Source organism: Castor canadensis, chromosome 3 (genome assembly GCF_047511655.1).
Source record: "Castor canadensis chromosome 3, mCasCan1.hap1v2, whole genome shotgun sequence".
Taxonomy (NCBI): Eukaryota; Metazoa; Chordata; class Mammalia; order Rodentia; family Castoridae; genus Castor; species Castor canadensis.
Genome location: NC_133388.1, coordinates 50,684,866 through 50,709,334, shown reverse-complemented (window position 1 = coordinate 50,709,334; position 24,469 = coordinate 50,684,866). Strand labels below are relative to the sequence as shown.

Genomic DNA, 24,469 nt, shown 5'->3' with positions numbered 1-24,469 from the left:
CTTACCTCCGCCAGGTAGAGGTTGAGCAGACAGAGCGTGGAGAACTGCAGACAGGAGGGGAAGCAGTAGAGCAGCCAGTGGGGGAAGAAGTGCAGGTGAGCGGGCGGCCGGAGCAGGGGCAGCGAGCCGCTGAGCGAGAAGGCGGCGGAGAACAGGGTGGTCCTGAGCGCTGCCCACAGGAGGCAGAGGAAGAGGCAGAGGCTCTGGTAACTCAGCCGGCGCTCGCGGTACAGGAGCAGCCGCCACAGCTGCAGGTAGGCAAAGGCGAAGAGCGCGGCGTACAGCAGGGCGTGCAGGACGCTCAGCGCCAGCTGCACCGAGCCGGGCACCGCGGCGCCCGAGGCGGCAGCGACGGCGCCTCCGCCTCCGCCGGGCGTCAGGGCTTCGCGGCCGGCCGTGGGGGCGGCGGCGGCGGCGGCCGCCGGACCCGGCACTGACACCCTCATGTGGGGGTTGGGGGACTGGCCAGGGAGCGCGGGAAGGAAGCGGCCGGACTGCGAGCCGCTGTCCAGGGGCAGAAGGATTGGCCCCTTACCCCCCCACCCACCCCAACCTCCAGCCCCCAGGAGCACCGTGACAGGACCTGGAGCCCCGTGCAGAGCAGCCGCGGCTTCCCCCACCCCTCCCCACCTCCCCGACCCCGCCTCTTTTCCTCCGTCCCCCCTCCCCCCCGGGGGGGGTCTCGGCTCCTCCTGCTGCGGCTCCGCTCCGTAGCAGCAAAAAACAACTCTCGGCTGGAGACAATCAGCTGAGAAACCCGAGCATTTGAGGCGCTCGCTCCGCACCGTGGGCCGGCACCGATTGGTTCAGGCGAGCACGCCCCCTGAGCGCCGTGCTCGGAAGACTACAGATCGCAGGACCCGTCACTCCAGAATTGTGCAATCTAATTGGGCCTTCGCTTTCTTCGCTTTCTCCCTCCGCTGCACTCCCCACCCACGCTGCTGATTGGCCCAGCAACTGCACTGTCCGCGCGCCGGCGGGACGACTCTGTAGTCGTCTGTCTCCTGGGGCGGCGCTTGCCTCGCCTACTACCCTTCTGATTGGTTGGAGAATCCCTTACGTAAGAAGCACGAGGAGAAGGAGGAGCTTCAGGGCTTGTTTTTTGCCTAGGAAGTCCGATTCTGCTGAGGGGGTGGAGGCCGCAGGCAGGAGGGCGGGGGAGCTGTGCCCTCCCAGGTAGGCGTCGCTTGCTCGCTGCCTGGAGGGCCCCGCGCTGCCCCGCCTTTCCCCTCCTCCTGGGTCTGGGGTGGCGACAACTGTCGGCCGCAGGGACGGCCCAGGTCCCTGCACGCAGGTCTTGGACGCAGGTCTCGGTCAGGTAAGGTGGCATCCCGGGTCCTTCGGTTTGATGTTGTAGTTTCTACCTGCAGGAAAGCGCTTCAGACCCGGCGGGTTTCCTCTAGCAAGGGTTGCACCGCCGCCAAGCTCTGGATTCTGACTTAAGTGCACCTGTTTTGGGGCATTAGGGGTGGGGGGCTCAGCCGGACCTTTCTGAGTGTCATTTTACTTCTTTTTTTTTCTCGCAGTGTGAGAAGTAGGAAACACGCGAGCGAGGGAATTGAGTGAGGATGCTCGGGAAATGACCCTGAAGGAGAGGTGGTATTAAAATCAGATGGATGTCGAAGCGATCTGTAAGGGGAAGGTGGTTCTTTGAAATTTATAATTTGGAAAAATGCTCTGTGCATAAGTTTGGGGAGAAAGACAGTAACAGAGCTGTCTTTGATTATTGGAAAGGAAGAAGTAGAATGGGATATACTCATTAAATTCCACATGTGTTGAATCCTTAATCCTGTATATAGGAGATAGTGGCGCTATTCCAGACCCGGAACGGAGACATAAAATAAATGTCATGCTACTGCTGTAACCAAGCAAGAAATAAATAGATATCCCAACGTCGGCACACAATATTTGTTGACTTTTGTATTTAGTAATAAAATGATCAAAGTAGTGCAAAATCCACAGGAAATAATTCGTGTTCTCTTTAGAATGAACTGCACATCACAAATTCAGTATCCTTGTGAAAGCCTCTTGTATGTACTGGAATAACCAAGTTCCTGCCTTTCCTAACTCACTATCCTTTGTCCTGTGCTTTGCCTAGGAAGAGGGTTGCTCTCTTTTTTGCTAGCCACGCATTCCACAGGAATTTAAAGTCTGTTTTGTACTCCACAATCTGGGCTAGTAGCTCACCAGCTGCCAGATATTGGTGCAGTTGAGTTCTTTCTAGTTGTGCAGGGCTGGCACTGTTTCATAGACATCCTCAGATGAAGCATTCAGCTGAGCAGGGTGGGCAGTGCACAGTAGAATATGTCTTTCTGTAAGAAGTTAAGGACCCCATATTTATTGGAATTTAACAGCATCACCTCATGGACTCTTAAGAGAATGTGATTAGACACTTGTCAAAAGCAAGGGTGCTGCTTATTTTCTGGCATGGCCTATTTGTGCATCTTCTGTTATCAAGGAGGTGCAAATTTCAGGCCATGGATGTTATTGGAATTTTAGGGCAAAAGCCTGGGCTCTGAGAAAGTTCCAACAGACTAGGCTCAGCACCCATTCCAGTATGCCAGTGCCAGTTAAAGAGATGGGTAGTGGTGAAGAGCAGATAAAGGCGATTTAATCAAATATGGCTTTCCAGTGCATAAAGAGGTTCAATGATCCCAAGTCCATCTTCAGGGGGCTAACAGGAACTCTGAGATCTTATAGAAAAGGGGGTGGAAAAGCTAGGGGCATGACTCAAGTGGTAGAGCAGCTGCCTAGCAAGCATGAGGCCCTGAGTTCAAACCCCAGTTCCACACAAAATAAATAAGGAAAGAAAGAAAGGAATATTTAAAATTAAAAAGGTGGGGCTTGAAATAAGCTTAGCTGACACAGCAGGTAATCTTGGTCAGGCCAGTGGTCTGATCAATCATATTTCAGTTCTGGTTTTACAACAGGTTCCAGAGGAGTTGTTATTGCTGTTGCTTGGGGGTATTTTCTGCCCCTTATCATAATGATGTTTATCAGTCCTGTCATCTGTGTAATCCAAGGTGACTGCAAAAGGGAGAAACTCTGGAGGGGAAAAAAAAGACACAAAAATAAAATACAGAGGGACAAAAATGGAGTTAATCAGGCCAGTGACCAGTGTCTTCCTTCATGAATAGTCTTTTATCGTGAAGAGGGTTTTGTTTTTCTTCTATAGTCTCTGTTCAAAGTGATGGCTAACAAAATCTGGATCGTACTAATACTAATTTTAGGTCTTTGGTTGTGAGACTGCTTTTCCCCATGTGTCAGAGCAAGTCTGGACAGTCTCTTCCTTTCTTCTTCCTTTTTGGGGGATGAGTGTAGAGTTTTCAGATAGAGGATTTTCTTCCCATCTGCTTTGAAGGACATGTTGAAGTGGTGACATGTTGGCTCCTTTTATTGCCTCCCTTGGGTCTTTAATAATAAACTATCTTGAGATCTAATCAACATTTTATTTGAGACTGGTTTAGTGAGCAGGTTCTGTTCTGGAGTAACAGCATCTAACTGTAAATAAGCTAATTTTGGACAGAATGTTCTTACAGGAACTTTGTAAGCACTAAATGCTCCATTTGTTGCAAATTATGAGATGTGTCTTTCCCTAGAGAATGATACCCACAGATCTTTTTTCTTTATCCAAACATTTTATTAACCAAACCAAAATCATGCCATACAACAGAAAATTTTCTGAGTCACAAAATACAATGACATCACTGAACATGAGGAACAATGTTAAATTTCTGTTATGAAATAATAATAATACTTGAAATTTGTTAAGCATGTACTATTTACCAGGTTCAAGTTTAAATACTTAACATATTTTGCCACAGACAAATCAAAGTATAATTTATCTAGTAGTTATAGTTGCTAACTTCCTTTTTTCTTGACATGAAAACCATCAATTTTATAGTTAGTAAGGGATTTTTAAGCCTATAAAGGGGAAATTCATCAAGGTTCTTTTAGAAAAGCTTGCTACCAGATATTCTAAAATTTAAATGAGTCCAAGTACAGCAAGGTTGAATACTGTTGCTCAGAGAGGGTAGATTACTCTAGCACAATAGTCTTCCTGCATTTAAATCAGAAGAACTGCATATTATTGTATACAGGACCCAATCCCAAAATGAGATTGGTCTGGCTAAAGACTACTACCAGCTGTCCCTGTAACATCCCCTCTTTCCCTCCCTCAATGAAATTATAAAGGCAGATCTTTACCTCCTCTCCTCACTAACAGGAAGAGCAGTGTTTTTCTCTTGGTACTTCCTCTTTTATGCCATCTGGGGGCTTTCTTAATTTTCTGGGTGCTGAACAGAAAACACTTTTGCTGCCATCCACATTTTATTTGCATTTTTTTGTGTGCTATAGCCTTCCAGACCCACTCTTGCAGTATCTGTTACCTTAGTTACAAGTCGTTATTTCTGTCTTTTGAATGCATACTTGTTCAGAGGTTAGGGATGAAATAAAAGTCACATCTTGTATGCGAACTCTGATTAGTGCTTACACAAGCATTATACTGAAGAATAGAAGGTCCCCTTCCAGGCTGAAAGTTGGGTGGTATGTATGTCAAGCATGCTATGACAAACACTTGCCTATGACTACTCCTTTCTTTTAGTCTTGGCACCTGTTGTAGTAACAGTCACTTGAATTTTAAAGAGTTGTGTTTCCTTTTAGAATCTTCCTATAATGGAATTGGTTCAATTTCTTGTGAATTCTTTGAAGTACCTGTTTTAAAAATCTAGGAGAGTGTTCAAGTCACTCTCCTATTACTCATTGTAAGACAGGCATAGCAATAGGGCTAGGTTGAGTTATATTGTGATAACAACTCCAACAAAACTTTAGGAATTTAATAGAAGGTTTGTTTTATCTTCACACTGGGTAAGCTAGGAGCTTTGCTCTATGTTGTTCTTTTTCTGGGACTTGGACTGACAGAGAAGGCCTCAATGTGAGTGTTGCCAGTCATCATAGTGGAGGGAAAGCTTGTCATGATTCTTAACTCATTAATACTGACTCTTAGAAGCTTCCAGAAGTCATGTGTGTCATTTTTCACATTTCATTGGCCAAATTCATTCCATACCTAACTCAAGGAAGTTGGGAAGTATAATTTTTAGCATGTATAGAGAACTGGAAACATTTGGACAGTCCAGACTTCATGTCCACAAATACTCTCCATCCTACATGCAATTTATACTTGACTCTTCTAGTGGAATCCATCCTCCGTCATTGCATCAAGCTTAAAATGCAGAATCTCTGAGTAATGTACAGAAGCAGTAATTTCTTTACAGTCTCCTGCACCTTGTTGAATGTATGGAGTAGTGTAGGGACAGGTTGGTGTTTCCATTTGGGAAAGAATGGAAGGTACATACCAGATTGTAGACTATAGTAATCCACAGTTGAAGTCTCTGTGGGCAGATCTTGCTAGGGCTCTAAATCCTGTTCCCTGGGTTCTTTAGGCTGTTTTTTGTTTGTTTTTTTTTAATCCCATCTACTTTGAATATTTGATAAATATAACAAAAATGAATCATGGGAAAAAGGAAACTTTGTATTGCAACCCCTACTTTAAAATAGTTATTAAACAGGTATCAGATTACTTTATAAAATTTCTGTAAAACCATCTAAACATTTGCACTCAATGTCTATGTTGTTGGTATAAAAATATCAGCTCTTCTTTAAGGAATAAAAACAATTGTTTATTCTGAGCCAAATATGAGTGACCATGTCTTGTGAATACTAATCTAACTATGGAAAAGATTACATGTTCCCCCCGCAAAGTCATGAATTAGTGTGTTTACAAAATACATAGGTGGGGTCATCAGGAAGACAGGCTACAGCAAGGCAGGGATGTCTGTAGGATTTAGATGTTGTCTTTATTACATTCCTAGATTTAGGGTTGATGGAGGCTAGGTATATTAAGCTTAGCAGTACATTCCAAAGTTAAGAGCATGTTAGATACAAAGGTGGATAGAAAGTGGCTATTTAAAGGGGCTTCAGGTAGCACAAGATAATTTTTGCTTTTGACCTACAACACAGTAACCATGCTGTACTCAGACACGATCAAGCACTCTGTAGGATCTTGAATATGGATGCAGCTTCTTCAGAGAACCTCAGTTTCACAATATTTATTGCATTATAGACCAGGAACAAATAGTTCTTACTCTGCACAGTTCTTGGGCATAGTTCTCCATGGTCTTTCACTTTGCCTTGTGAGAGGTCTGGCCATTTTTGTTGTCCTTGGCCACATCCAAAATTGGTTTTGGAAAACATGGCCTCTTTGTGGCTGACCAGTTTGGTCAGCCTGCTTCCTTGACCATATAAGGGTGTAGGCCTACAGATTGTTGTAGGTTTTGGACAGCTAGTCTTTTGGATGGCACTTCTTTCTTGAATTTCTTTTAACCAACAACCACCACACAGTATTTTTTTTTTAAATATCCCCATTAATTTTATTTTCACTGTACAGCATAGTTTGGGACTTTCTCCTTTCCAGATTGGTAACTGAAAAAGGAATTATTTACTAGCTAGGTGATCATTGCTGTATACATGAAGTTATAAGCCTTTTTTACAGAAGAAAAATTGCATAAATATATCTTTTGTAAAAATGTAATTTTGGCCATGTCTTGAAGGGACTTTGGTCATTCAGTACTATTTTATCTTTTGATGATTTGCTGAATGGTATTTCTTTTTTTTTTTTCTTGTTCATTTATTTACATGTGCGTTCATTGTTTGGGTCATTTCTCTACCCTGCTGCCCTCCTCCACCCTTTCCCCCTCCTCCCCTCAGTTCCAGGCAGGTCCCGTTCTGCCCTTATCACTGATTTTGTTGAAGAAAAGACATAAGCATAATAAGGAAGACAAAGCATTTTTGCTAGTTGAGTTAAGGATAGCTATACAGAGAGATTCCTACTGTTGCTTTTGTGTACCCATGTATTATGACCCATGTTGATTCAACTCTAACTGATCTTTATGTTGGTTCCTGATCCCCTCCTCACGATAACTTGTCGTTTTAAGTTTTCTATATTAGTTCTACTGAGTGGGGACATCAAACGCTTTCATGTTTTGGGTTTTCTACCTATTCCTATATCTCCCGTATGTTCTTTCCCCTTGTCTTGTGATCCAAGTCCAACCACATTGCTGCATTTGCTCTCAATCTAAAGTTTGCAGATGAGGGAGAACATTTGATGTTTGGTCTTCTGAGCCTGGCTGACCTTGCTCAGAATGGTGTTCTCCAGTTCCATCCATTTACCTGCAAATGATAAGATTTCATTTTTTCATGGCTGAGTAAAATTCCATTGTGTACAAGTACCACATTTTCTTGATCCATTCATCAGCAGTGGGGCATCTTGGTTGTTTCCATATCTTGGCTATTGTGAATAGTGCTGCAATAAACATGGGTGTGCAGGTGCCTCTGGAGTAACCTATGTTGCATTCCTTTGGGTATATCCCCAGGAGTGGGATTGCTGGATCATATGGAGGGTGTATGTTTAGATTTTTAAAAGTCTCCAAATTTTTTCCCAGAGTGGTTGCACCTTCTTGCATTCCCACCAGCAGTGGATTAGGGTTCTTTTTTTCCCACATCCTCGCCAACACATGTTGTTGGTGGTATTTTTGATGATGGCTATTCTAACAGGGGTAAGGTGGAATCTTAGTGTAGTTTTGATTTGCATTTCCTTTATGGCTAGAGATGGTGAGCATTTTTTCATGTGTTTTTTGGCCATTTGAATTTCTTCTTTTGAAAAAGTTCTGTTTAGTTTAGTTGCCCATTTCTGTATTGGTTCATTGAGTTTAGGAGAGTTTAGTTTCTTAAGTTCCCTGTTTATTCTGGTTATTAGTCCCTTGTCTGATGTATAACTGGCAAATATTTTCTCCCACTCTGTGAGTGGTCTTTTCAGTTTAGAGACCATTTCTTTTGTTGTGCAGAAGCTTTTTAATTTTATGAAGTCCCACTTATTCATCCTTTCTCTTAGTTGCTGGGCTGCTGGGGTTCTATTGAGGAAGTCTTTGCCTATACCTATTTGTTCCAGAGTGTTTCCTGCTCCTTCCTATAGTAGTAACTTCAGACTTTCAGGTCTGATATTTAGGTCCTTGATCCATTTTGAGTTGATACTAGTACAGGGTGATAGACATGGATCTAGTTTCAGTTTCTTGCAGACAGGTAACCAATTTTCCCAGCAACATTTTTGAAGAGGCTGTCTTTTCTCCATTGTATATTTTTGGCACCTTTGTCAAAAATGAGGTGGGTATAGTTGTGTGGATTCATATCTGGATTCTCATTCTGTTCCACTGGTCTTCATGTCTTTTTTTGTGCCAGTACCATGCTGTTTTTATTGCTATTGCTTTGTAATATGGTTTGAAGTCAGGTATTGTGATACCTTCAGCATTGCTCTTTTTGCTGAGTATTGCCTTGGCTATTCGCAGTCTCTTGTGTTTCCAAATGAATTTTAGGGTAGATTTTTCAATCTCTGATCACACAGTATTAATCTGTTTCCCAGTCTCTTCTCATTGCTATAAATAAGCCCATTAGCTGCAAGAATCTAGATACATGTTCATTACAAATTCATTAGGTATGCATCACCTCCAAAGTACTGAGCAACAGTATTGTCATGTAGATCACTTGCTGAGCTCCAGTCTCTGATAAATGTCCTTGAGTAGGCCCAGAACAGCTTGAGTGCTGCTTGGCCCCTGAGCCAGTGTTTTGGAGTTTTTGTTAAGTCAGCATCTCATTTCTTGTTTGTATTTTGATGAACATAGACTACAATAATAACTCCTCAAATCTCCGTGGCTTAAAATAGCAAGCATTGTTTCTTACTTTTGTCACATGCTCATTACATATCAACTGAGGTTCTCTGTGTTGTACTCATGCTGAGTAGCCACTATTTAAGCATTTCTAGTTATTGTGGCAGAAGAAATAAAACCTATCTTATCACACAATAGCTGTTAAAATTGTTACCTGAGGGCCTGGCATGGTGGCACACAAGCCTGTGATCCCAACTACTGGGGAGGGGGAGGTAGGAAGATCACTGTCCAAGGCCTGACTGGGAAAAATTGCCAGACCCTAATTTTCTGAAAAATTAGGGCTGGGGACATGAGTAAAGTTGTAGAGTGTGGGGCACTGAGTTCAGTCCCCAGTACCACAAAAAATTGTTGCCTAAAAGAGACATGCCTCTTTTCCTCTTTTTTTTTTTTTTTTGTATACAGTAAGTTACATGGTGACTGTGATCAACTTCACCAGAGGTGGAGGGTGAAGAGAGCCTGCCTTCCACCTACAAAGAGAACTGCAACCCAAAGTTCTCATCACTCTGTTTTGGTGTTTAGATTTTTAAAGCATTAAGTAGTGCTTTCTATTTCCTTTTCTAATTATTGGAGGAAAAAAAAGTCACCCAGTTCCTTCTGTGTCTATTTTCACTCTGTGCTTGTTGATAGGCTCTTTCTGCACCCATTTTCCATTCTCTTTAGTTTAAGATACTTTTTGTTGTGTTGTTTTGAGACAGGGTCTCACTGTGTAGCCCAGTCTAGCCTTGACCTTGTGATTTTTTTATCTCAGCTTCCCAAGTGCAGAGATTATAATTGTTTGTCACCATTCTGGCCTAGTTAAAGATCTTTACATATGGAGGGCATGCCTCTGGACAAATCCATTTAATTTCCATGCATGTGCTTTGTCCATGCTTCTCTGGTCCGACAGAGTAGATTGGATTAATATTAGTAGAAGCTACGGATGCTTTGATTACATTCAAGTAATAATTTTAAATCAAAATGAGATAGTTTAAGGAGATGGTTGTATAAGACTTCAAAAGCCCACTTGGTATCTGCCCTTGCCACTAATTTCTTCTTCTTTAGAAAAAATTGCCTTTTTTTTTTTTTTTGGTGGTACTAGGATATGAACTCAGAGCTTCCTGCATTGCTTTGACTTTTCTGTTTTCATAAATTTGGTTTTTGGCTTGTGAAAGATGAAAATTTAGTTCTCTTTTTCATCCTGTGTGTTCCCTTACTTTCTGTCTTCTCACCCTTGTAACTGTGGTTCTTATGATGAGCTCCAGCAAACTCTCTGACTTAAAGTTGTTTTTTTTTTTTTTTTTTTGAGTACTGGAATTTGAACTTGCTTGCTAGTATTTCTGTAGCTTGAGCCATGCCTCCAGTCCTTTTTGCTCTGTTTTGGTCTCACTTTTTGCCAAGGCTGGCCTGGACTGTGATCCTTCTATTTTATGCTTTCAACCATAGCTAGGATGACAGATGTGCACTACCACACCCAGCTTTTTTGGGTTGAGATGGGAGTCTCATGAATTTGTTTTGCCCAGATTGGCCTAGAACCATGATCCTCTTGATCTCAGCCTTCCAAGTAGCTAATATTATAGGCATAAGCCACAGGCATCCAGCTGCTTTAAATAATTTTTTAGATAATCAAATCTTATCAAAGAACAAACAACAGAGATCGCTACTGACTTCCAATCTGTAAAATCATGTAATAATTACTAATGTCTCTAATTGACCAAATGCACTGTACTTTCACATGTTTAATCTCATTTGTCTAATGAGGTAGAAGATGTGGGAAAGTATTCAGACATTGGCTGTCTGGTTAGATCTTTTAGGGAAAAAAAATGTGTTAACCCTAATGTCCAATTTAAATAACTGAATTTTGGGCTGGAGGTATAGCTCAAGCGATAGAGCATCTGCTTAGCAAGTGCAAAGCCCTGAGTTAAAATCCTAGAACTGGATAAAAAACCCTTAATTGTAACCTCAAGGCAAGGAAAAATGGTATTTTATACTTGAAGCTTTTACCTAATGTTTTTGGCTTAATTAGGTTATAGCTGTTTTATCATTGAAATAACTATATGTTATAACTATATGAGTCTTTTAGCCTCAGGAATGCTTGCATTTTCCTCCAGAATATAAAGAAAATAGAGAATGACCTATTTTAAAACATCTCCATTAATATAAAGTGGCTTTAAAATAGGGTGGTTTAAAAAAAGCTATACTATATAATCAATTTTAATGTCAAGGATACCCCTTAATTATATCATTAAAATTACATTTTTATCTACCTCTCATAGTTCTCACTTCTCATTTTACCGTGAGTTTTTGAACTTTTGACTCATAATAAAAATAAATAATGGTACTTTTAAAAAACTAATATAAATTAGCTCTAATGAATGGGTTTATTTAAGTAATCAATTAATAGTTAGCTTCTTTTATAGGAATACTTGCTCTCTAGGGAGAAGTATTAGGCACTAACTGATAATATCAAATGACCAGAGGATGTATGCAATTTATTATGATTTCTCCATGAAATCATTCTTTTATCATTTTATTTTTTGCTGAAAAATTATATCCTTCTTATTCTTACATAGAAATAATCCTTGCTGTTTTTATTTCCTATTTTGAAGTAGTGATCTTGTGTTTGAAACATGGTCCCATGTGAAATTAGAAAACTTAAAATTCTTTACCTTCTACAACAACCATATTTTTATGTTTACTAATTTTCCAAAACTATTTTCTTTTATACTTAGATAGATCATCAGTAGAAGAGCTTCCCTCAGTTGTTCAAGAAAAAATTGAAAATTTTTTGAAAAGAGAATCAATAGCACATTCACAGGGAGCATGGAAGTAAGTACACCAGGGAAGATGAGAGGAGAAGGTCTAAACCAAATCCAAGTTCAGAAAGTAGGATTGCATCAAAATATGAGTTGAAAAAGACTTAAGTGTGTAGGTAGTATATAAGTCCTAAGCATAGAAATATATTCATTTAAAATGTTTTTGTGTAGTCTTAATAGGTATCTTCTAGGATATTTAAAATAAAAACTAAGCATAATAGACATATTTTGAATGGCTCATTCCCATTCTTCATGATATCAAGTAACTATTTGAGTACTTATTGTAAATTAATTTTAGACAGGTGAAAATAAAATGCCCAGTTTAAAAAAATGGGTAGATGTTTGAGGATTAGTCTTATAATTTCTAAAAATGACAGTTAGCTTAGCATACCCCAGTAAATATCTGTGAAACTTAAGGTATGTAGTTATGCATTTTCCAGATATTTTTTATTTCTTTTGCAATGATCAGAAACCGATACACTGTGCTAGGGATGTAACTCAGTTGTAGAGTGCTTGCCTATCATCCATGAAGCCGTGAGTTCAACCTCTGGTACCACCACTACCAACAAAAAAATCAATAGAATAGCTTGTGTCACCACAGTGCACACTGAAATCCCAGCTACTTGGGAGACAGAGGTAGTAGGGTCACAGTCTAAGGCTGGCTTGTGCAAAATCTCCAGATCCTATCTGAAAAACAAACTAAATTAAAAAGGGCTGGGATATGCCTCAAGTGTCAGAGCACTTGCCTAAGTGTGAGGTCCTGAGTCTGATTCTGCCCACAAAAAACAATAGGTATTATCAAATCAATGTCACTATATATCATTCCCTCTCAGATATTTACTAGGAGGAAATAAAGTTATAACAAAATAAAAAAAAATAAGTAAAGGCTTTTTTCACTGTAGACTTAACTTCATACATTTAACAAAACTTTGTTGAACATCTTCTCTGTGCTAGGTATTGTCCTAGGCAACAGAAGCTAGCAGTGAACAAAACAGACAACATCTCCTGCTCATATACAACTATAGCTCATGATGTCTTCCGGCTTCAGTGTATTTAGAGTTGGGATCTCTTTTGTCATGATGTGCATTGTTTACAAGTCAACTGAAGATTCTTTGCCAGATCTGACTCCTCAGAAATATTTTAGTACATTGCAACCAGGAAAAGCCTCTTTAGCTTATTTTTGTCAAGCTGGTAAGTTTTTTAAAATTCTAAAATGATCCTTGTGATATTCATATTCCTGTTAATATGTTCAGTAGAAACTTAATGTCAGGACTAATGATATGTGCTATAAAGCTGTTGCTACAATATGCCTGCCTGGAGAATCTGGCCTCTGCTTCCTGGCCTGTAGTGTGACCTTGGTCAACTCACATAGCTTCTCTCTGTGTTTCTTTCATCATTTATTATAAGAAAATAATAATTTCTTTCTAAGTTTATTGTGAGGAATAATTGAGGAATAAATGTGTTTACTCATATGCTTAGTTCATGATAAATACTAGTTAAGAATTACTTCTTGCTAGTCAGGTGCCAGTGGCACATGCCTGTAATCCTAGCTACTTGGGAGGCTGAAAGTAGGAGCATCATAGTTCCAGCCAGTCCATGCAAAAAAAAAGTTTGAGGCCCACCCCCCCCTCCGCGATGAAAGAAAAAAGCGGGCATGGTGGCATGTACCTGTCATCCCAGGTATGTTGAAAATATAAAATGGAATTTTTGCCTGGGAAAAAAAGTGAGACCCTATTTCCAAATAACCAGAGCAAAAAGGGCTGGAGCTATGGCTTAAGTGATAGAGTGCCTGCCTAGCAAGTGTGAAGCTTTGAGTTCAAACCTCAGTACCACCAAAAAAAACAAAAAAAAATTATTTATTGTTATAATATCTGAATTTCACCATTTCTGAAAATACACTTTTTTATGCTTTTAGCATGTAAATATTATAAGTTTTTTAAAGCTTAAAATGGATTAATACTTTAAGACTTTGCTTTAACTGTGTCATTAATTATACTGAATTAAGTAATATAAATTGAGCATAACTTATAATTCTAATGAACTCATTTAAGTCTTCATGCCTCAAAAATACTATTCTATTGGAATTAGTAAATGAAGTGAATCCACACTTCTGGTTGGTTCCTTATTTATAACTGTGATTTAGTATTTTAAAATCACTTTGATGATAAGTTTTATATATATATGTATATCTTTTTTTTAACTAGAAACATTTTCATTTTTTACATATGTATATATAACTTATATATGTATATTGTATATCTGGTATTAAATTTGGAAGAATAAAGTGAAATGTTAAGTTTAAATTAGGCATTTTTTATCATATTATTGTTACATAGGAAGTTTTTAAGTCACTTCTAAAGTTATATTACTGGGCTGACAGAGTGGTTCAAGTGGTAGAGCACCTGCCTCACAAATGGAAGGACCTGAGTTCAACCACCAGTACCACCCCCCAAAAAAGAAAAGAAATATAATGTATCATAATATTAGAGATAAGACTAATGAGGCAAATAGAGAAGGAAGAGGGTGAAAATATGTAACTAGGTATGTTTATTTTTTGTTGAAGTCTACTTGGACCAGTCAACATATTCTGTGCTTACAGATTTTGGTTTTAATATTTTAAATTCATTTTTAGAAAGGGAAAGTTCATAAACATTTATGAAACATTTCTTGTTTTAGATTCTCCAAGTACCTCTATATTTCTTGAAGAGCTGAATGAGGCTGTTAGACCTCTCCAGGACTATGGGATTTCAGTTGCAAAGGTATAAAAATATTTATATTGGTAAAATGTTTGTGATGCACATTTTACAACTAACTGTTTGGCTCAAGACTGAGTTGCCTAAAAATACTTTAGTTTCATATCTTTTTTTCTTTTTGGTATTTTTAAAAAAATTTTATTATTCATATGTGCATACAAGGCTTGGGTCATTTCTCCCCCCTGCCCCCACCCCCTCCCTTACCACCCACTCTTACCCCTCTCTCTTTCCCCGTCCCCCTCAATACCCAGCAGAAACTATTTTGCCCTTATTTCTAATTTTGTTGTAGAGAGAGTATAAGCAATAATAGGAAGGAACAAGGGGTTTTGCTGGTTGAGATAAGGATAGCTATACAGGGAGTTGACTCACATTAATTTCCTGTGCGTGTGTGTTACCTTCTTGTTTAATTCTTTTTGATCTAACCTTTTCTCTAGTTCCTGGTCCCCTTTTCCTCTTGGCCTCGGTTGCTTTTAAGGTATCTGCTTTAGTTTCTCTGCGTTAAGGGCAACAAATGCTAGCTAATTTTTTAGGTGTCTTACCTATCCTCACCCCTCCCTTGTGTGCTCTCGCTTTTATCATGTGCTCAAAGTCCAATCCCCTTGTTGTGTTTGCCCTTGATCTAATGTCCACATATGAGGGAGAACATACAAATTTTGGTCTTTTGGGCCAGGCTAACCTCACTCAGAATGATGTTCTCCAATTCCATCCATTTACCAGCAAATGATAACATTGTGTTCTTCTTCATGGCTGCATAAAATTCCATTGTGTATAGATACCACATTTTCGTGATCCATTTGTCAGTAGTGGGGCATCTTGGCTGTTTCCATAACTTGGCTATTGTGAATAGTGCCGCAATAAACATGGGTGTGCAGGTGCCTCTGGAGTAACCTGTGTCACAGTCTTTTGGGTATATCCCCAAGAGTGGTATTGCTGGATCATATGGTAGATCAATGTTTAGCTTTTTAAGTAGCCTCCAAATTTTTTTCCAGAGTGGTTGTACTAGTCTACATTCCCACCAACAGTGTAAGAGGGTTCCTTTTTCCCCGCATCCTCGCCAACACCTGTTGTTGGTGGTGTTGTTGATGATGGCTATTCTAACAGGGGTGAGGTGGAATCTTAGTGTGGTTTTAATTTGCATTTCCTTTATTGCTAGAGATGGTGAGCATTTTTTCATGTGTTTTCTGGCCATTTGAATTTCTTCTTTTGAGAAAGTTCTGTTTAGTTCACTAGCCCATTTCTTTATTGGTTCATTAGTTTTGGGAGAATTTAGTTTTTTAAGTTCCCTGTATATTCTGGTTATCAGTCCTTTGTCTGATGTAAAGTTGGCAAATGTTTTCTCCCACTCTGTGGGTGTTCTCTTCAGTTTAGAGACCATTTCTTTTGATGAACAGAAGCTTTTTAGTTTTATGAGGTCCCATTTATCTATGCTATCTCTTAGTTGCTGTGCTGCTGGGGTTTCACTGAGAAAGTTCTTACCTATACCTACTAACTCCAGAGTAGTTCCTACTCTTTCCTGTATCAACTTTAGAGTTTGGGGTCTGATATTAAGATCCTTGATCCATTTTGAGTTAATATTGGTATAGGGTGATATACATGGATCTAGTTTCAGTTTTTTGCAGACTGCTAACCAGTTTTCCCAGCAGTTTTTGTTGAAGAGGCTGCTATTTCTCCATCGTATATTTTTAGGTCCTTTGTCAAAGATAAGTTGCTTATAGTTGTGTGGCTTCGTATTTGGGTCCTCTATTCTGTTCCACTGGTCTTCATGTCTGTTTTTGTGCCAGTACATGCTGTTTTTATTGTTACTGCTTTATAATATAGTTTGAAGTCAGGTATTGTGATATCTCCAGCATTGTTCTTTTGACTGAGTATTGCCTTGGCTATTCGTGGCCTCTTGTGTTTCCATATAAATTTCACAGTAGATTTTTCAATCTCTTTAATGAATATCATTGGAATTTTGATGGGAATTGCATTAAACATGTAGATTACTTTGGGGAGTATAGACATTTTTACTATGTTGATTCTACCAATCCATGAGCATGGGAGATCTCTCCACTTTCTATAGTCTTCCTTAATCTCTTTCTTCAGAAGTTTATAGAGGTCATTCATATCTTTTGTTAGGTTTACACCTAGGTATTTGATTTTTTTTGAGGCTATTGTAAATAGAATTGTTTTCATACATTCTTTTTCACTTTACTCATTGTTAGTATGTAGCAGTGCTAATGATTTTTCTATGTTGATTTTCTATCCTGCTACCTTGCTGCAGCTATTGATGATGTCTAGAAGCTTCTGAGTAGAGTTTTTTGGGTCTTTAAGGTATAGGATCATGTCATCTGCAAATAGGGATATTTTGACAGTTTCTTTATCTATTTGTATTCCTTTTATTCCTTCTTCTTGCCTAATTGCTCTGGCTAGGAATTCCAGTACTATGTTGAATAGGAGTGGAGATAGTGGGCATCCTTGTCTGGTTCCTGATTTTAGAGGGAATGGTTTTAGTTTTTCTCCGTTAAGTATAATGCTGGCTGTAGGTTTGTCATATATAGCTTTTATAATGTTGAGGTACTTTCCTTCTATTCCTAGTTTTCTTAGAGCTTTATCATGAAATGGTGTTGGATCTTATCAAAGGCTTTATCTGGATCTATTGAGATGATCAAGTGGTTTTTGTCTTTGCTTCTGTTAATGTGGTTTATTACGTTTATTGATTTTCGTATGTTGAACCACCCCTGCATCCCTGGGATGAAGCCTACTTGGTTGTGGTGAATAATCCTTTTGATGTATTGTTTAATTCGGTTTGCCATTATTTTGTTGAGGATTTTTCCGTCAATGTTCATTAAGGAGATTGGCCTATGGTTCTCCTTTTTGGAGGTGTCTTTGCCTGGTTTTGGGATAAGTGTAATACTGGCTTCATAAAATGTATTTTGCAGTTTTCCTTCCCTTTCTATTTCGTGGAACAGTTTAAGGAGAGTTGGTGTCAGTTCTTCTTTAAAGGTCTGATAGAATTCAGCAGAGAATCCATCAGGTCCTGGACTTTTCTTTTTGGGGAGACTCTTGATTGCTGCTTCAATTTTATTTTGTGTTATAGATCTATTCAGGTGATTAATTTCCTCTTGGTTCAGTTTTGGATGATCATATGTATCTAGAAATCTGTCCATTTCTTTAAGATTTTCAAATTTATTTGTACATAGTTTCTCAAAATAGTCTCTGATGATTTCCTGGACTTCCATGGTGTTTGTTGTTATCTCCCCTTTTGCATTCCTGATTCTACTAATTTGGGTTTTTTCTCTCCTCATTTTAGTCAAGTTTGCCAGAGTCTATCGATCTTGTTTATTTTTTCAAAGAACCAACTTTTTGTTTCATTAATTCTTTGTATGGTTTTTTTGGTTTCTATTTTGTTGATTTCAGCTCTTATTTTTATTATTTCTCTCCTTCTATTTGTTTTGGGATTTGCTTGTTCTCGTTTTTCTAGGAGTTTGAGATGTATCATTAGGTCATTGATTTGGGATCTTTCTGTCTTTTTAATATATGCACTCATGGCTATAAACTTTCCTCTCAGAACTGCCTTAGCTGTATCCCATAGGTTCCGGTAGGTTGTGTTTTCATTTTTATTGACTTCCAGGAACTTTTTAATTTCCTCTTTTAATTCATTGATGATCCATTGTTCATTAAGTAATGTGTTATTTAGTTTCCACTGTTTGCATGTTTTTTGTCTTTACTTTTGTTGTTGAGTCCTACTTTTACTGCATTGTGATCAGATAGTATGCACGGTATAATTTCTGTTTTCTTATATTTGCTGAGGCTTGCTTTGTGCCCTAGGATATGATCTATTTTGGAGAAGGTTCCATGGGCTGCTGAGAAGAATGTATATTGTGTAGAAGTTGGATGAAATGTTCTGTAGACATCAACTAGGTCCATTTGATCTATTGTATATTTTAGATCTTGGATTTCTTTATTGATTTTTTGTTTGGATGACCTATCTATTGATAATGGGTGTTAAACTCTCCCAAAACCACTGTGTTGGAGTTAATATATGCTTTTAGGTCTTTCAGGGTATGTTTGATGAAATTGGGTGCGTTGACATTGGGTGCATACAGATTGATGATTGTTATTTCTTTTTGGTCTATTTCCTCTTTTATTAGTGTGGAATGTCCTTCTTTATCTCATTTGATCAATGTAGGTTTGAAGTCTACTTTGTCAGAGATAAGTATTGCTACTCCTGCCTGTTTTCGGGGGCCATTGGCTTGGTAAATCTTCTTCCAGCCTTTCATCCTAAGCCTATGCTTATTTCTGTCAGTGAGATGGGTCTCCTGTAAGCAACAAATTGTTGGATCTTCCTTTTTAATCCATTTCGTCAAGCGGTGCCTTTTGATGGGTGAATTAAGTCTGTTAACATTAAGTGTTAGTACTGATAGGTATGTGGTGGTTCCTGTCATTTAGTTGTCTTAGTTGTTTGAAGGTTTGATTGTGTGTACCTAAGTTGAGATTACTCTCTACTTTCTTGCTTTTTCTTTTCCTGTGGTTTGTTGTTGCCTGCCTTTTCATGGTTAAGTTGGGTTTCACTTTCTGTGTGCAGAATCCCTTGAAGAATCCTTTGTAGTGGTGGCTTTGTGGTCACATATTGTTTTAGTTTCTGCTTATCATGGAAGACTTTTATTGCTCCATCTATTTTGAATGATAGTTTTGCTGGGTAGAGTATCCTGGGGTTGAAGTTATTTTCATTCAGTGCCTGGAAGATCTCACCCCACGCTCTTCTTGCTTTTAATGTTTCTGTTGAGAAGTCTGCTGTGATTTTGATGGGTTTACCTTTGTATGTTACTTGTTTTTTCTCTCTTACAGCCTTCAATATTCTTTCCCTAGTTTCTGAACTTGTTGTTTTAATGATGATATGTTGTGGGGTAGTTCTATTTTGATCTGGTCTGTTTGGTGTCCTGGAGGCCTCTTGCATCTGTATGGGAATATCTTTCTCTAGATTTGGGAAATTCTCCGTATTATTTTGTTGAATATATTACACATTCCCTTTGCTTGTCCCTCTTCTCCTTCTTCGATGCCCATGATTCTCAAGTTTGGTCTTTTGATGGAGTCAGTGAGTTCTTCCATTTTCTTTTCACAGGTCTTGAGTTGTTTAATTAATAGTTCTTCGGTTTTTCCTTTAATTACCATTTCATCTTCAAGTTCTGAGATTCTGTCTTCTGTTTGTTCTATTCTGCTGGATTGGCCTTCCGTTTTGTTTTGCAGTTCTGTTTCGTTCTTTTTTCTGAGGTTTTCCATATCCTGGGTGGTTTCCTCTTTAATGTTGTCTATTTTTGTCCTGAGTTCATTTATCCATTTATTCATTGTGTTCTCTCTTTCACTTTGGTGTTTATACAGTGCTTCTATGGTTTCCTTTATTTCTTCTTTTGCTTTTTCAAGTTCTCTATTTTTGTTGTCTTGGAATTTCTTGAGTGTCTCCTGTACATTTTGGTTGACCCTATCCAGTATTATCTATAAAATTCTCATTGAGTACCTGTAGTATGTCTTCTTTTAAATTATTCTTGTGGGCCTCATTGGTTCCTTTGGCATAGTTTATCTTCATTTTGTTGGAGTCTGGATCTCAGTATCTCTTTTCTTCCTTCCCCTCTGGTTCCTGTACTAATTTTTTGCTGTGGGGAAACTGGTTTCCCTGTTTTTTCTGTCTTCCCGTCATTGTCTTTGGTGTTGTTACTGTCCCTGTACTGTGTGCGATTAAGTATTTTCTAGCTTGTAATAATAACAATGGTAATATTTAGAATGGAAGGGTGAGCTGAGATGGAAAGCAAGAAGTTAAAGAAAAGGGAAAAACAAATAAACAGATAAGAAGGAGAAAACAGAACATGGAATCAGACAAGAAAGTTTCAAAGGTATAAACAGGGAGCATTAGTGTACTAATTGACAGTAAGCTGAACAGACATTAGAGAGACAGAGAGAGGATTCAAAATCAAAAATAAAAAAAATAAAAAGTAAGTTAATGAAAGAAATATATATATATAAATAAAATAAAATGAAAAATAGAAAATTAAAAAAAAAACAAAAAAACCGAAAAACATCCAAGTTCAAATGTGATGAAGTTTCAGTCTTAATAATTTGGGTGTCCGTCTCAGTCTCCAATCCTGGAGATGGTGCCTCAGATGTTGTTCTGTTGTTCTCAGGTGTAGATGCATAAAGTAGAACAAAACTACACACACACACACACAAAAAAAAAACCCACCAAGTGTCCCAAGTTCAAATGCAATACAGTTTCAGTAAGTTTTTCAGCATGTAGGTATAATTCGGTTGTTCTCTCATCAAAGGTAGGGAGAAACAGAAAAAAAAAAAAAGAGTCTGGAGACAGTTCTGTGAGTTGCTATCTGTGGCTGTGTCTTGCCTGCGCACTGCTGTCAGCCTGCTGTTGCTGGAGGCGTTATTTATGCAGATCTCAGGGGTGAGCTTAGCACTCACCTGGCCCTGCAGGCTTTGTTTACTCAGAGTTTTCTTGTGCGCCTCTGCTGCAAGCTTTCCCCTTTCAAAGCACACTGGGGAAAGTGACACTGCATCCACTTTCTCAGCCCTGTGTGTTTATTTACAGTTCATGTGGGAAGTGGGTCTTCCCCCCTCTCCTGTGGAGTTTTCCTTCTACTGCTGCTTTTACAAGCTTTCCTGCTCCTGATTACTGGGCGGTGCTGCTGCTCTTGCCAGCCACCATGTTTGTTTACAGTTCATGTGGGAAGTGGGTCGTCCCCCCTGTCCTGTGGAGTTTTCCTCCCTCCACCACTCTCACAAGCTTTCCCGCTCCTGGTTGCTGGGCGCGCACCCCCGCTCTCACCAGAGGCTCTCCGGCCCACCCAGCTTGTTTATTTACTGTCCCAGGAAGGATTCCCTTCCCCCAATCTTCAGTGCTCAATGCACCCCACCCTCTTTCCCGCATGTCTTTATTATTCTTATTGCTTATTACTCAGTTTCTCTTTTTTTCCTCTGGGTGGAGGTCGGTCTGTCCAGGGGACTATGCTGCTCTGGCCCAGGCTTGTCTGTGGGAGTACCACGGTACTGCGAAGCTCACCTTGTCCGTGTCTTCCCAAGCCGTCTGGGTGCGGGCGATTGGTGGCCTGGGGGCCCTCCTTGTTTCTCCTTTTAACGTGAAGTGGAGATTTTCTGCGCCGGCTGGAGGTGTGAAGGGGTCAAAGTTTTACCTCTTCTCGGTGGTTTTGCCTGCAAAGTGTGTCTCCAGCGTCTCTCCCAAGATTTCACTATAGGAGGCTCGCTTTCTGCTTCCTCCCTCTAGCTGCCATCTTGGAATCCCCTCATACCTTTTTTTTCTAACTAGAAACATATTTTTTTCATTTTTTGAATAAGGATAAAGAGAAAGATTGTTTCAGATTTTCTATATAATATAGTATGTACAGAGACAAAAGAAACTGTTTAAAATTGTTTAGCTTAGAATTTAACTTTATTTCATTTATTATTAAGGTACAGTGCCATTTTCCAAATCCATAATTTTATTTTTTTGTTCTGTTTTGTTTTGTCTGACAAATATTTCTTAATAGTCACAATTCAACTATTTATTAAATTTCTATTAGTATAAACCAAGGTAACAAAATAGCATAATTAAAGATTTTTTTGGTTGATAGTTGTTTTTGTTGCAGTTTCTCACACTTATTTATTTTTGTATCAAAGTTAAAACAATGTACATTGAAACTGCATACCTAATTTTTCTTAAAAATTGTTCACATTTGCCATGGAGTATCAAGAACAATTTTCACTTGCATCTTGGATCAGATAAGCTTCATAAGCCTTTCATTTAATTTAGATTTATAATCTGTACTGCACGAAAGTGATCGTGAAGTAACCCAGTGAGTTGATATTAATGTCTTTCAGATTCTTTTTTTTTTTTTGGTGGTGGTGGTACTGGGGTTTGAACTCGGCCTCATGCTTGTGAGGCAGGTGCTCCACCAGCCCTTTCTTGTGATGGGTGTTTTCAAGATAGGGTCTCATGAACTATTTGCCTGGACTGGCTTTGAACAGTGATCCTCCTGATTTCTGCCTCCTGAGTAGCTAGGATTACAGGTGTGAGCCCCTGGCACCTGGCCCTACCTGACTCTCGCATACATTTACTCTTTCTTGGTTTCTTAGCCTTTTCCCACTGTCTCTGCAGCTATACTTTCCAGTGCAGGAAGCTTAGAAACATTCGTTGATTTAGCTATGTTCCTTTAAAAAAATAACACAAACCCTATTTTTATGTGTCAATTCTATACGTGCAGAGGTCTCAGTTGTCTTTGAACAACTGAATTTGCTGTAGAACATAAAGTACCCGGAGCTTTGAATAAAAATTTAGACTGAAATTTAGAAATGAAATAGCAGTTGATTTGAAACCTAAAGAGATAATCGCCTTGCTAATCCTGTAACTAATAGATGAGCACCTAGTATTGCCCATCTAGTAACTGGAGTAGAATATTTAGGTTTGTGTCCAGGCAGTAACCTCTCTTAACTTAAACTCTTGATTTTATGGTCAAGAGCTATTTGGAAAGGAGATAGTGGTGAATAAGAGGCCTGTGTTGAGTAACTAGCTCAATCCTTGCACATAGGAAATACTCAAAATATTTGTGAGATTGAAATTAACTTAGTCTATTTAGGTCTTTTTGGATAGAAAGATGACTAAGACCTAGTCCTTTTCTTTGGAGAGGATATACCCTATAGGGAGGATGAAACATATTCATAAATCTTTTAATACATAGCAAAACCCAGTGGGTGTGGTGACTTATGCCTTTAATCCCAGCTACTCAGGAGGCATAGGAAGATTGCAGTCAAGACCCCATCTCAATCAGTAAGCTGGACATGGTGGTATGTGATGTCAGCCACGTGGGTGGCCATGTAGGAGGATTAAAGTCTGAGGCTGGCCCCAGGCAAAACTGTGAGACACTACCTAAAAAATAAAGCAAAAAAGAGTTTGGGGTGTATTCAAGTGGCAGAGCCCCTGCCTAACAAGCATGAAGCCCTGAATTCAAGTTCTATATGTCCCAAAATAAATAAATAGTAAAACCTGATTCTTGTAATTAGATAGATAAAATTAAAATACCATAGAAAAAAACTGACTTTTGAGGTGGAGAGTCTTGAGAGTCACCTCAAGAAAAGCAGTATATGAGAATGTCTTCAAAAGTTAAGATTGCCAGAGGCAGAGAAGGATGAAGAAAACTCCAAAACAGAAGTGGGACTAAATGTCAGCTGTCCCAATTGTCCAATTCTCAAGTTGGATATAATAACCAAATCCAACTGTATGTTGTTTAGAAGTGTGACTAAAATAAGGGCCTCAGAAATCTTTAAAGTGAGCAGAGAAAAAAGATACATCGTGTAAATGATACCGAATTGAAATCTGGAGTGACTATGTGACTTTATCAAAGTTGATTTAAAAAAAACAAAACCATTCAGTCATCCTTGACTTTTCTTTCTCTTATCACTAGTCTATCTACTGCTAGGTTCTGCCATCAAAATTTTCAAGTCTTGACCACTTCCTGCAGTTTCACTTTTACTTCTCCTTCATTACTTCTCATCTGGGAAGCCACAGTAGTTTCCTAATAGTTGGCCTTTCTCCTTTTGATCTTGTTCCATTACATATTCTCCTCCGTATGTAATCAGATGTGTCAGGACACATTGCTTTCCTGCTCACAAAGTTTTCCCATTACAGTTAAGATAAAATTGAAACTTGAGTATTGTAGAGACTGGCTTCATCTCTAATCTCATTTTCTGGCCCTCTATCTTGCTCAGTTTGTTCCTGATACATGTGGGCCATCTTTTTGTTACTTGAGCTTGCTAGAGGTTTATTACCACAGGGCCTTTGCAGGTATTTCCCCCCCTCTGGTTAGAATTCATCTGTTCCACGTTTTTATGTATTTGTATGTATCACTTCAGTTCTTTGTGCCAATGTCACCTCCTTGGAGAAGCCTGCCTTATCTAAAATGCCCTACCCCGTACTATCCCCTTATTAATTTTTATGTATAGTACTTACCATTGTATATTAGTTAGCTTTTGAATTGACTATACTTTTAATGTGTAAATTTGAAAGATAAAGATTTTCATGTGGGACTTAACTGTATCTCCAATGACTAGAACAGTGTCTAACATATGGTATATGTGGAATGGATGAATGAATGGATGGCTCTCTTGTCAT

At 39.0% G+C, this 24,469-nt stretch overlaps 2 protein-coding genes across 10 annotated transcripts in view; one reads left to right on the top strand and one right to left on the bottom strand.

The window, feature by feature from the left end:
- Gpr137c (G protein-coupled receptor 137C) overlaps positions 1–523 on the bottom strand; it is a 56,429-nt gene extending 55,906 nt beyond the window's left edge. For both annotated transcript variants that reach the window (XM_020160054.2, XM_074067953.1), the window contains exon 1: positions 6–523. In XM_020160054.2, the coding sequence (XP_020015643.2) occupies positions 6–446 (441 nt within the window). In that variant the 5' untranslated portion in view covers positions 447–523. The remainder of the gene's footprint in view (positions 1–5) is intronic.
- A 566-nt stretch (positions 524–1,089) lies between these two features.
- Txndc16 (thioredoxin domain containing 16) overlaps positions 1,090–24,469 on the top strand; it is a 120,587-nt gene continuing 97,207 nt past the window's right edge. For 2 of the 8 annotated variants that reach the window (XR_012446161.1, XM_074067945.1), the window contains exons 1-5: positions 1,091–1,318; positions 1,527–1,596; positions 11,486–11,582; positions 12,524–12,760; positions 14,246–14,328. Coding sequence is in view for 7 of the 8 variants with exons in the window: in XM_074067945.1 (XP_073924046.1) it covers positions 12,598–12,760; positions 14,246–14,328 (246 nt within the window). In the remaining variant the exon portion in view is untranslated. Of the gene's footprint in view, positions 1,319–1,526; positions 1,643–11,485; positions 11,583–12,523; positions 12,761–14,245; positions 14,329–24,469 lie in introns of those variants that run through there. The other 6 variants (XM_074067946.1, XM_074067949.1, XM_074067947.1 and 3 more) reach the window with 6 other exon arrangements.